The sequence below is a fragment of the Gnatocerus cornutus genome, chromosome 9, assembly GCF_029298725.1.
Source record: "Gnatocerus cornutus isolate USDA-ARS CGAHR chromosome 9, icGnaCorn1.1, whole genome shotgun sequence".
Lineage (NCBI taxonomy): Eukaryota > Metazoa > Arthropoda > Insecta > Coleoptera > Tenebrionidae > Gnatocerus > Gnatocerus cornutus.
This window is the reverse complement of record NC_142241.1, coordinates 11,277,176-11,290,767: the sequence shown is the minus strand read 5'-3', so window position 1 is coordinate 11,290,767 and position 13,592 is coordinate 11,277,176. Positions and strand designations below refer to the sequence as shown.

Here is a 13,592-nt window from a genome sequence, read left to right as displayed (position 1 = left end):
CATTACCCTTCTGCATACAAAATGTTCCTCTGCATTATAAATAATTTTGTTGGTAAGCAGCAGCAAAAAGGGACCGGCGCAACTTGAGCCTGGTCATATATTGTCGAATAGAGGCAGTTTATAACGGAGGCTGACAGAACCCGGATGAGCCTAACAGGGATGTCATATAGGTAAAGTGTATTGAAGGACAAAAAGACGTTATTTTTAGTGGTGATGGACATAAACAAACCCGGCGCCTCCACCATTTGTACAGTTACCCGCCCCCAAGCCTAATAACAAGAGTAGCCTTAACTCTTCAATTTGTAACGGTTGTCGTCGTGGCACCCTTTTCCGAACATGCTAATAAATCCCTTCCCTTAACAAGAACCAACCCCGAATCGATCTAGAAGATCCGCCGGACTTGACATTTCCAGGTGAGGAAAGGTGGCGCAACGACAGATGGCCAATTGGAAACCACAAATCGAAATTTACACCATTTTTGTGGGTGAAAACTTCCCTTACAATCGTAATTGTGCTTGAAATTTTAAAACAAGGAAGCACATTGTGTTACACGTGATAATACCGCGTAGTAAAATGATAAATGAATATGTTATAAGTTTTCTTTAGACTCGGAATTGCTACCGTGTTTCATAATACGTGCAATGTGTGGCTTGAATTGCAATAGAAGCCTCAAAATTAGACTCCAGAAGCGTTCTATTAATAATTAACATGATGTGAGAAATCCTTACATTAGTCTGCCACGTTCATCGTCAGATTCTTTATTACTTTATCGACTATCATATTTAAACTGACAGTGATGGAACGATTTTCTGTGGCTGGAAATTACACCCAATACACGAAATCTCACCACTTTTAGTTCACCAAACTTTTCTGCTTTTTAGAGTTAATTCGCGAACAAACAATGAAAAATTTACTTAAAACAACTCCGTTTTAGAATAATATTTTGATACCCCAAATACCACAACAACAACGTTGTTTTAGCTGTAAACATAAGCTTTCATTAAGGATATACAGGCTGCAAATACATAAAAAATATACACGTATATTAGCAACAATAAAGACCGAATGGATCATTATTTTTTTCATTAAGTAAATTCATAACCTGCCGTGTTTGTGGTAAGAGCTTTCATTCTCAGGATGATGAAAGTTCCAAACAGGGGCACGAGAATTTAAGAGTGGAAATAAATTTGCCGATAATTTCAAGCTGTTTCGGGGTAATAAATGCGGGTCAGGGGTCCGCTTATCATCGAAGATTGATGGCTTATAGATTCCGTGTTTAAAGTTAAAACTACTCCAGTTTACGTTATTTTGCACAGGCAAATATAAACAAACCCCTAAAACTGAAATCGTACAAAGCGCCATCAAATTAACCAGTTTTAGCTCCCAGTCTGGCTGTGGCAGTTTCGGTTTTGTGTTGCAATAAAATGTGACGAATGAATAATTATGAAAATTTAGTTTGTAAATTCGGATTTTTTTTGTCGAAAAACTGAATAAAAATAAACCTCGTCCCACCAATAGAATTATCATCAATTTAGTCCCACGCAATCAATGAAAGTTTAATAAAGCTAACAATCACTCACTCACCGCTCGTTACGTTAACCTCTTAATTAACGCATAATCCTCGTTTTGACGTAAAATGGAGCGTGTTGTTGCTTATGTCTTTAAATCCAATTGAAATTCTCTCTTTGACGCCGCAATTAATTTTTGAATTCCACCTAATTCAATCGGGGTGTTTATCCTACCCTGTTTTGGCTGTTCTTCGTAAAAGACGCGCCCTATCAACTACAAAAGTGCCATCTATGGGCGGTCGGATCATTTCCGGAGGGTCCATTAATCATCAACTTGAAGGGTTATTTTGTACGTGTTTTAAATAAGAGCCACGATTGCATTAATATCCTTCTCTCGTACTTTTGCATCCAGACAGAGAAGTTAATTTAATACATGGCAAATCTAGGTACAAAGAAAACCACAAACTTTGCGAATTCTTGCGCTTTGTTGGTCAAGTTAGTGAGTTTTAAAAGGGAAAGAATAATTGAGGTTCCGACAAAGATAAAATTTTATTTCGACGGAGATTAGTAAATTCCGAGATTTGGGTTGGAATGGACGGTCGTTCCACCGCTGCAGAGGGTGCAAAGGATGGCAGCAGCGGGAATATTGGATATACCTATGCTAATAACTTGATTCAGCAGTCTTGTTTATGGTTACGGTGTTTGGGAATTGGCAAGAAAGACAGGGCGCAGTTCCAAACTTTGAGACCTAAACTTGAGAAAACAATGTTCTCTAATCAGAAATTACTGCCGCGTACTTGAGAAAAATTAAATTAGTATGTGCGCGAGCTTTCGCTATGAGCTTCTCGCGCGAGTAGTGTACATAAAGGACCGGGATGTTTTTCATGACCCAGTATAAAAAAAATTATGCAATTAAAGTTTTAACCTTAAAACTCCGGTTGGTCTGGTAGAAATATCTATAAAAAATAAATTACGTGGTTTTCTATTTTTAATGTAATAGCTGCGTTTCCGCATAGACGATAAAACCCAATATATTCTCCTTCTTTGTTTCAACGTCTCCTTTTAATAATCCATTCTTTAATTCGGCCGATTTCCAAGCTGAGCTCAGCGTCCAATTTATTTACATTACGTGATTACCCCGCTGAGTCATCATATTCATGTTCTGTCATTTTTGTTTGAAGTGATAATTAATTTAATTATGTTGGTAACATGTGACAGAATTGTTTGAATAACCTGCACATTTGTTTTGCAATCCCATCCGACATTTTAATTGGACACACTGCTTTGTTTATCTTTTCATCGGAGATTTACGGACGGTTTCACATTACAATCCCAATCGAATTTCCCAAACAAGCCAACAATTGAGAAAGTGAAAATTCGCCTGGCGCATCCACCATTTGTGCAATTTCTTAGTGTTGTGTTGATATTATCGGACGATTTATTGTGGAATTTCCATAAGCCTACAGAGAGCCTATAAAATGGGAAAAATCCACGATTGCACTTGGCTGCGTCTTTGTTCCGGCTAACGACAACACTTAATCGGGCCACAGATAAAAAAGCAATGCATTTATATGGAGACATTTCGCGCGAGATGGATGCGCTCTAAGAACGAGTTTAATGCAGACTCTGGGTTCCATCGATTTGTAGGCATTTGGGAGTGGAGGGTTCTGATCCCGCCGATTTTACAGCTTTCTGGTAATTAAAATAACGCGCCAATGATTAGTTCAACATTTTCTTAATTAACTCCAAAAAAAAACAATATCAATCTGCAAATTACAGAAACTTCCGTCTTTGATTTTACAAATCTCGCCCTAAATTGATTTCGTTACCGGTTAATTTCGGCATTCCCCTCAAAAACCGAAAGCTTGTCCTCAATCGCCGGCTTAATTACTTACATAAGAAGGCACTCTTACCCATAAAAAATTGACGCTAAATCGATCGGCTCACCTGAAAAAGAAAAACTGTGTGATTAATAGGGTCGAGTTTAACCGCAATTTAAATTTCTAAAATGATTTCGTATTCGTAGCTGTTGCTAAAGTGTAATTCTTATTCAGCGCATCAAATTATGGAAAAACTTGCCATCAATTTTAGGGTTTCTGAAATAACAAAGGGTGCAGACGTCTGTGACAAAAACAACGTAGACGCTTTTGGGGTGTCAAAGTTCGCGTTGAAGATTGTGCAGGAGACGCATTTACTTAATTACAGATTTTAGTTAATTAGAGACGAGACGATTTGCGTTTTTCAAGCGATCATAAATCCTGTTAGTTGTTTAATGAAATTTACGGAAATTTGAGATAAAGGAGATACAAAAAAAACCGACCGATAATTGTCTTCTATTTTCGTGCTGTTTTGACCAAAATTTATTAATACCTTCTCGCCTGAATATAACAGCGAACCACTAAACAAAAATTTATGAGTCAACCAAGGTTTTTTATTAACCGCCCCTTATCTAAATCAGTCAATAACCGAAAATAGCTCAACCCAATTAGAGCTGAATGTGAACGACCAGATTATTGTTAATATTCCGAGCATTAATACCCGAAAATGATGTCATTTCGGTGAGTACATAATTCCCCCTCATTTTCCGAAATAAAGTATTTTTCTTGGTAAACCGACTCCCCCATGTAGCCATAAATCCCTTTATTTATCTCGGTGTCACTTAATTGTAAACCAATTAAAGGGCCAAACAGAGCTTCTATTGGTCTTAACGATCGGACCTCAGCACGCGCGTTTCGAACGCGAAAAGCTCGGCTCTGATTACGCAAGGGTTGGTGGTAACAGTCGTTTAAAGGGAGAAGATACTCGTTAGGCCCTCGGCTGGAATTTAGAGTCGGCTTGGTCACTATAAATAAACATCCTGGCCATCTGGTCCGGGTCGTTCCTGCCGGCGAAATTTACACGTTTCATTCGGTCTAATGGGACGATGCCCAAAAGTTTTAGCTTTTCGGAAAAAAAGTGTCACAAACAATACCAAGGGCATAATTGATCCAACACGTTAACGCCTTGTGTCAATATTGACCCTAACACAAATCGCACACAAATCAAAATGTAATAATCGCACCCGGCACGCCGATAAATATCTTATACCGGACTTGGCCTAAGCCGGTTCCGGGTTCCGGAGAGCGAGAGCAGGGGATATTGATATTTTTCTTAACAGTAATAATAGGCCGCAATAATTTATGAGAACCACAGAACACAAGGCATTTATTAAAATATTGTTAATATTCAGTTAATTTTATTTTTGGTCTCCGTTTTATTATTCTTTGTATAAAATGTTGCTTCTAACATTTTAAGCTCATTAAAATTAGATATTGTAAACGACTGTCGAAGGACTATAAATCTGAGCTTTAAAGATTCAGTTCATTACTATTTCAAAGTTGAAATGTAAAAGCACTTCAATGTGCTCGTAGTTTTTAGCTATATAAATTTAAAGTTCTAAACTCTGCACATTAAATATTAATTCTGTTTTTTGCAGTCTCGATACATAAATAAAGCAGCTGCACATTATACTTGTTAAATTTATAATATTTATTGATTTATTATTCATTCAGTCTCATTTATAACCGGAAGCGAGTGAGCTCAGATTGTGCAATCGGAAAAATTCCATTGCGGCATTTCCAAAACAAAGTACCAACACGTTTTCATAATTTGCTAATCCCGACAGCTCCATCCGTGCTATTCCATCCAAATTCCCCGTTTCCTAAACTTGATGTGGGTTGTCGTTATTCTTGCACGGTCACGGTCAACGCTCCGCCGCCGAATGACAGTACAGACTACGTCGTTATGACCCTCATCGCTTGATAGAGATTGAGCCCCCTTCAAACAAATCGTTCATAGAAGACCCATCGATCGGCTTCGACGGCTTTATTTGCTTAATTCAGCCATCACGCGACATGCACAACAAAACGTCTAAACATTTCCAAGCGAAAAATTCAAACGAGTCATAATTTGAGCTGACATGAAGGACTCAAAGTGAATTTGCCTTTGCACCGGAGAAAGAAAACCTAACCAAGGATAATCTCGTTTGGTTAGCTCGGGTCTAGGTTATTCAATTACGCTTTCTCCATGCAGCTATTATGCTGTAGAAAGAACTGGGGGCCAATTGTGTTGGCGGAGACAATTGCTCGGTTTCAGTTTAAACCTCGCTGCTGGTTAAACTGGACGGGAACCATTGCGTCTCTGCTGAATTTATTGTAGCATATTTGACATTCCGACTAACTTTAATTTCACCCGGATCTGTGCTAAATAATAAATCGTCCACCGAATTTTTCGCCGACGTCTACAAGACGCGGAAATTGTTAACCTCCACCTCAAGATTATCAATCGTCAGTAATGAAATATCCACGACGCAAGAGTGAGATTTTAGGGCTGCTTTAACCCTTAACAATGCTTCAATAATCGATATAAGAAAGGAGGTGAGATCGCACCCCCAGCCCACACGACGTGACAAACTTTGGGGTAATTAAACCGCATTTGCTGTCGATACATTTTTAAGGGTAATAGCACGGTATGTTTGCCCTTGACACCATTACCCTTCTGCATACAAAATGTTCCTCTGCATTATAAATAATTTTGTTGGTAAGCAGCAGCAAAAAGGGACCGGCGCAACTTGAGCCTGGTCATATATTGTCGAATAGAGGCAGTTTATAACGGAGGCTGACAGAACCCGGATGAGCCTAACAGGGATGTCATATAGGTAAAGTGTATTGAAGGACAAAAAGACGTTATTTTTAGTGGTGATGGACATAAACAAACCCGGCGCCTCCACCATTTGTACAGTTACCCGCCCCCAAGCCTAATAACAAGAGTAGCCTTAACTCTTCAATTTGTAACGGTTGTCGTCGTGGCACCCTTTTCCGAACATGCTAATAAATCCCTTCCCTTAACAAGAACCAACCCCGAATCGATCTAGAAGATCCGCCGGACTTGACATTTCCAGGTGAGGAAAGGTGGCGCAACGACAGATGGCTGCTCTTAATTGATAACATGGCGGAATCGGTAGTGTAACGGAACGAGCCATAAATCTTAACATGGAGTTTAGTCGCAAGGGTTGTATTAACGCACCACGCAAGGGACGCAGTACAAGGTCTTTAATGTCAGTTATTTTACCACGAACTCATCTTCATTTTGGCATGAATTGGGGAGGTTGGATGCGGAAGATAAGCGAATTTCTTCTGATGTTAAACGTGGAGTAGACACGTCACAAAGGATCAAAAATTTATAAGGACGTGATACATCCTTCGTACTAAAACGGTGTAAAAGGAGATAATCAATAGCAAGGATGCTGCCGAATAAAGGTCAAATGCGAAGATATTGGGCAAAAAATTATTATCGATGGAACAACATTTTCCTGAAAAATGCAATTTAAACAAGATAAATCTTGTCGTTTTTAATTGATAATGTAACGGGCTAAATTTCTCCAGTTGTAAAAGAATTTTGAAAACAAGAATAATGAAAATTCTATTTGGCCTTAATACACAGTGTCCTTTTTATATTTGTGTTTCCGTACAAATTTACCTAGTTTTGATATAAGCGTTTTCTTTTCGAGCAACGGGCTGCAAAATTAATGAGTTGCCGTTAATTAAAAGAAACTTTTCTCTTGCTAAACTAAAAATGCGAGTTCTGTGTTAAAGTGCAGTTATCTTAGAAAAAAACCTAATTAGAAGACTGTTTACTTATAATTATGAGAAATGAAATAGTAGAGAATATTAAGTTGGTGAAATGGAGTCCACAACGGAAATTCTGGAAATGAATTTTAAATTACTTCAATACAAACTTTGTCAATAATAATAAAGTGTTGAAAAATAGACAAAACAACTAAGCTAACAATAATTAATTTCCCGTTAAAATAATAGAAGCACAAAATAAATTTCATGTGTGGGAACGGAATAATGAAGCAAATTAGAATTCAAACGTAAATAAATAAACCGACCTTTCCATTTTGACCTGCCTTTTTAAAATTGATTTTACCTGTAAAAGCTTTGTTGTTGTCGACATTTATCTTGATCAATACTAATGAACTAATAATTATAAATCAGTTACGATAGCAGCTACTTTTTTCTACCCTGAGGTATTCTAGTTCGCCAACATCTCTTTTACATTTATCACCATAAAAGCTTTAGGTTTAGATAATCCGATTCAGCCCTTTGCAGTTAATTTTTGTCGTTCCGATCCCAACGCGAAATGACACTTCCTACGGGCAATAAACCCGTCTCCTGGTGTATCATTTATTTTTTAAGTACGTATCTTTCTGAAATAACGCAGTTCTCGTTTCGGATGATATTTTATTCAATTATGTGAAATAAGGATTATGGAGACGGCTGATTTAATCACGAGCCGAGTGAATGTTTTTGTAATGACTCAGCTTTCAAAGCTCTGGTTTTACCTAATGAGAAAACAACATAAGTATTATTTTGCTAATGTAGTCGGAATACAGCGTTATGTCTTGAAATACGTTTCTGCCAGAGATGTATTATTTAAATTTTGTTATTTAAAGTCGTCATTTATATGAAAAATCGCCCGCGCTTTTCCCGGAAAGCGAGTTCAAGACTCCGACAGAGCCAACCACAAAGAGGGTAGGCAAACAAAAAACTTTAGATCCCTCACGTTTCCCTGTAGAAGGGTGCAAACTTGGGACTTCCTCCTTCACACCAATAAACACACAAATTACGAGATTATTTTGCATTTATATCATTCCAACTAGTAATTATCCAACGAGTTTTGTTACGAAAAATTGTCATTTCTATTCAACGGCGACACGTCTCAATTTAAAATTTGAAGTGGGTTTGTACCCTTTACCTCCCACACAGTCAAAAAACGGAATAAGTGGCGCCACCCACCACACTCCATGATTATTTGATGAGGCAGGTCAGGACGGGCTTTATTTGCGTATGGTTTCAGTAAATTTTTCATTTTTATGTCATTTTGTTTGCGGATATAGTTCAGTACAAATTAACTTCAGATTATTGCCGAACACCAAAATTTAATACCACACTGAATGAAATACAATATTTTATCGCCGCGTTCACAATGTAAAAATTCCACTACTTTGGTGGTACTTTACCCCAAAGTGCTGGTCGTATTGTTTTTAGTGCTATTTGAATTTATACCAAACGTTGGCGCCGAAGTCTCGGTACTTTCCTTATAATAACGAATTCCACATAAATATCGTTTTCTCGAATTTCAAACGGATTCGGTCGAATTGATTTCGGGAATCCACTTCACCTTTTGTGGGAAATTATTGAGTCACTTTGTTCGTAGAAATAAATGCGATAACGCTTTGGGGAAAAATCAATTCCTTCACCAAAATGTCATATAAAATTCATAACAACTAAAAGGAAGAATGAATGAATCAGAATGAACGCAAAAAATATCGGTCTTATTCATTTATTAATCTCCTGTACTCGTCGACATATTGATTTACTTTAGCTCCACATTTTCGAACCCGAACTGGCATCTGGAAATTGTGTTTGGAATTCCTTCAACTTTTTTATTCTTGAAAGTTTGGGTCTCTGTCCAGGCAGATAAATAACGCAAACCGATGGAAAAAAATAAAAGGATTCTGGCAAGTCCCACAGGTCATCCTAACGATATTTATCAAAGGATAAGAGAACGAAATAAAGGGAAAGTTTAAAGAATTACAACAGGAAACAAACAACACTAAGAAACTTCCTGTCACCCCTTCAAAGCTCAGGGGATAAAATGATTTCGCGACGAGTTGTCGGAATAAATACGGAAAATACAATATTTTCTTTCAAGAAAATCCGATATGCAAATGTCTCCAACCTTTACAAGTCTATAGATAAAATCAAAAGAAAATCCCTTTCCACTTCTAAAGTAATTTAGCAAAAGCCGGGACGAAAATTAAAATTCCCAAAATATGTTTTCCACCCTTCTTTCTAAATGAGTCATTTTCTTTCCGGTTATTGAACCCTCAAATATTTTTAATACCCTTAAAACTTTCCCAATTATTCCCAATGAAAATTTTATCAACAAGCATTCCGAGGAAATAATTGCTGGTCCAACACAGTCCTTAATCTTCTTACGCAGAATTTTAATTTCATTTCTTTCGTTTTTAGCAGACAAGACAACTTGTGAATCGCTCCGGAATTCCAGGAGCTTTGATCGATTCTCGCTCAGACGTGAAATAACAGTTGCGATAATCATGGAAACTGTTTTTCTTAAAGAAAATTGGGCACATTACCAAACAAAAAGTGGGATAAATTACATGTCATGTCGGTTAAAATTGTTTTAAAATGACAAATGAGGTCGTGCTAGTTTGGGAAATTTGATAGCAATTTGTTTTTATTTGTTCCAGTTCGTGGAGATATATCACAGACATTGCCAGGGTCTGGAACAAGTTAGCAATAATTATTATTGTTGCTCGGAACGTCTCTCTGACATGCAAGAACTAAGTGTAGAAAAAATTAATTCTTACTGAGCCACCGAACTCATTAACTACCAATTAGTTTGAAGCTAGAGCTTCGGGCATAAAAAATAATTGGCTTTGAAAACGTAATCAGTAAATTAACAGTTTCTTCATTCATTTCTTGTAGAATATTAATTTGCATTTAGTTTTCACTTCGCCGGCTTTTTACCGTCTAATAAGGGCAAAAGTTTCGAAAATTCTCCTTAACTAGCCGCTAACTATGGAAAAGTTGTCGTTCAAGCGTTCATGAATTTCAAATATTTCTTTTATGGAACTAGCTTCGACTAAATCTCGCAATTACACTGTCAAAAGTGTAAACAAAAAAACATTCAATTTAAACGATAAAAGACTACAAAATAGAAAGTAAAATTTAGATGGGGCTGTTCCGCCCGTTAAGCTAATTTAAGGACTGCTAGCCGGGAAAACAAAAATCAGAAACCGAATTTCAAAATAAAAGAAAAGTAAATTCGATTCTCCTAATAATGAAATAAGATCGGAAAGAAAAGCTCGTAAATCTCGGTTAAAATCGAAGATAAAAGAGAGAATGTTTATTAATTTGATAAAAGAGCAGATTGGGGTCGCAGAAAACTAATCCCAAATCCGATCGAAAACATCTGCAACCGCTTGAATAATTTGAGTGACAGCGTGAAGACAGCAGTACAAGACAAAAAAACACCGCACCTACAGGAAATTATATTCGGGTCACAAAGGTTTGAGTGACGTTTCTATTTATATAAAAAAATAGCGTGGGATGACATTTTAATAAGTTATGTTATACTAAAAGGAACTCTCTCTTTATCTTAGAGTGAAACTTATATCAGAAGTTAGGTTGGCAAAATGGAAATGTCACAATAAATTACGTTGTTTGTCGGTGCCGAGGCTGAGGGCGACTCTGATAGAGAGAAATTTCGAATATTTACAAAACGAATAAATAACCGAAATTATGTCTGGGCTTTGGGAGCAGACCCTGTTGCGACCTTATTATAATACGCACACATCCAATTTGGTCCGCACTCGTGCGTGCAAATCGAAATTTTCAAAACAAGGAAAAACCTGTCTCGACCGAAATGGTGGATGCGCCGGGACAAAATCAAAATTATTTTTCCATTTTGAACGTTTTCCTTGATAACAAAATAAAGAATAGGGAAATAGCCACAAAGTTTTGGCGGTTTCCAAGTTTCGTGTTACATTCAATGAATGTTAATAAACCAAGTTGTAACTAGTTGCGAACTTCGGAGCTAGAAAGCTCTCGTTGAATTTATTGTTTCTTTCATAATTTATTCTTCCTGGGAGAGGTTTACGTACAATTGTTTTCAATTTTTTGTTGCCATTAATATTGTCTTAGAAGAGAGCGTGTTTATTCGCTAAATTGTTTCTTTTCTGATAACTGTTATTACCGGTAGCTTGCAACTAAATAAATGAATGGATAAAATGGTCATTAAAGCGACAAGGAGAAGTAGTTGCGCGAATCAAATAAGAAATTCTAAGACAATAAACTTCAAAGAAATGGTATTTATTATGAGTGCACACAATTTCAAAGGTGAGAATGTCTGCAATTGCTCGCCGTGTTATCTTTTCTTTTCTATTTTTAGTTGTTTTATAATTTTTATTTACTATTATTAAGCATTTAGAAACTGCTGATTGCTTGTTTTATTGTCGCTGACAAATCGAACAACTTATTTATCGCGCCCAGTTGTCCCCGACAAATTACTCCTTTCTCTCGCCTTCACCACTATTTTATTCGTCTTCCAGACTAGAAAATTAGAAAAAAACACGTAAATCTTCTACCAAACCTGACCTTACCATAAAACGAAGTCCGCTCCTGATTTGTAAAGTCAATAAAGCAAACCAAAAGGTCCCCAATAACTAGATAAATATTTATAGAGAAAATTAATAAAAACGTTGGACATTCTATTCTTCCTTTGTGAGAGGCAGTCCTTTTGTTTATCCTTGCAGATAAAAATCTAAAGTGGATAGATCAAAGGACGACTTCAGGACGTAATAGCTTCTTATCAGATTATATGGCGTCGCTCAGGTCCAAGTCGCTCCACGTCGTTTATTTATTTGAATTCGTAATTAAAAGGAAATAAACTTGTTCCGGGAACGTACGGTGTGAGTTTAAGCACAAAAAATCGAGTAAATATTTGCCGGCTTTCGAAGGATAGAGATAGGGGATGTGCGTGGAATGTTGGTTTATTGTATGTTGTGGCAGGGTGGAAGTGTAAAGGAGTTTGAATTGTGATGGCTGAAGAAAAAGAGACAGACAAGGGAATTCGAATTTAGTTCACAATTCAATATAAATAAACTGACATTATTTCTAGTTCCGATCAGAAATCGTTTGCTTATTCGAAGTTATTTACACAGCTAGAAACGCCGATTGAAATGGGAGGTTCCAAGTTTATTTTCCGAGAGCAAAGGCGTCACAATATTTCCTGTTTATGATCTCATCTCTCGCAATACCTATCAGCTATTCTTGTTGCAAACTCAAAATAAGCCACGATAGCGTATCTGCAAAAAAGCAAGTAAAGCAAGCACATAAATGGAAATGAAATGCAATTATCCTCCTCCTAAATCATAAATTCTCAAACTCGGCTGATACAGTCGCTGTCAGTCTCCTGCAGAATCTAAACTTTGCAGATAATATCTAATAAGAGCGTACTTTTTGGCGAAAACTTAGAGACGTTGTGGGGGCGGCACAATGTATTATCTTACGCTGTTTCACGGTTAGTGAGGTGCCTTGTTTATAATACCACAATCTCTGAAAAACTTTGAAACTTTTCCCGTGTTTATATTTTTTATTTATCCGGAATTCTGTTCAGTGTTATCTTCCTAGTTTTAGATTTATGGTGCGAAAATAAAGTATATGCGCAACATCCAATTTGAAGTTTCTTATCTACGTAAACACGGAGCTAGATTTGCAGGCAGGTTGCTGAAAACTTGATACAAATAGCGAAACTTTTCAGATTAAACCAAATTTCATAATAATTAGTGCCGAAAATAAAACAAGAATTTTAGCGCACCAGATGAGGTTGTTTTGATTCGTTCTCACCTGAACTAGTAGCGGCACATAATAAACATAAGTTAAAAATCCTTCCGGCCATCATTTGGTGGAGAAATAAAATAACTACAACTTCGGTTCCATCACTTTCTGCACTCACATCGTCCACAGGACACCCCGTAAAAGTTGTTTAGTAAACAAAAAAAAAACAATTTTTTTAAGTTAAGACAGAGCGTTTGTGCGTAAATTTCCGGAAAGTGTCTTTTACATTTTACCGGAAAAGGTTTCGTGAGAGCGCGGTCAGTAGCGGAAGAGCACAAGGGACATTGTAAAGCGCGTAAGGTATCCTGGAGTAGTGCGGGAATCCTGCAAACTGACTGACACGCCACCCTGGTACCGACGGAGACCCCCCGAACCATCGTGGCACAGGCGCGCCGCCCTCAATCCATAACACGCTTCTCTCGCGAACATCTCCCAAAGAAATGTTCAACTTCTAATTTGTTCGTGCCATTTCATAATTCATCTATCGTTTAATCAACACTTGCGGCGGAGGACGTCGCGACGACATATTATCTAGTTTTTTCGAACGGTCAATGGACGGAATTTGGGTGAATTAAATGCGTGGTGATGAGGGTTCAGACGGGTTTAAATTATTGCA

General features: G+C 37.3%; 1 protein-coding gene across 2 annotated transcripts in view; it reads right to left on the bottom strand.

Annotated features, from left to right (window-relative positions):
• The window catches only part of LOC148168803 (neurotrimin-like), a 140,468-nt gene extending 127,161 nt beyond the window's left edge, over window positions 1–13,307 (bottom strand). For both annotated transcript variants that reach the window (XM_088046440.1, XM_088046441.1), the window contains exon 1: window positions 12,986–13,307. In XM_088046440.1, the coding sequence (XP_087902566.1) occupies window positions 12,986–13,040 (55 nt within the window). In that variant the 5' untranslated portion in view covers window positions 13,041–13,307. The remainder of the gene's footprint in view (window positions 1–12,985) is intronic.
• Window positions 13,308–13,592: the final 285 nt, after the last annotated feature.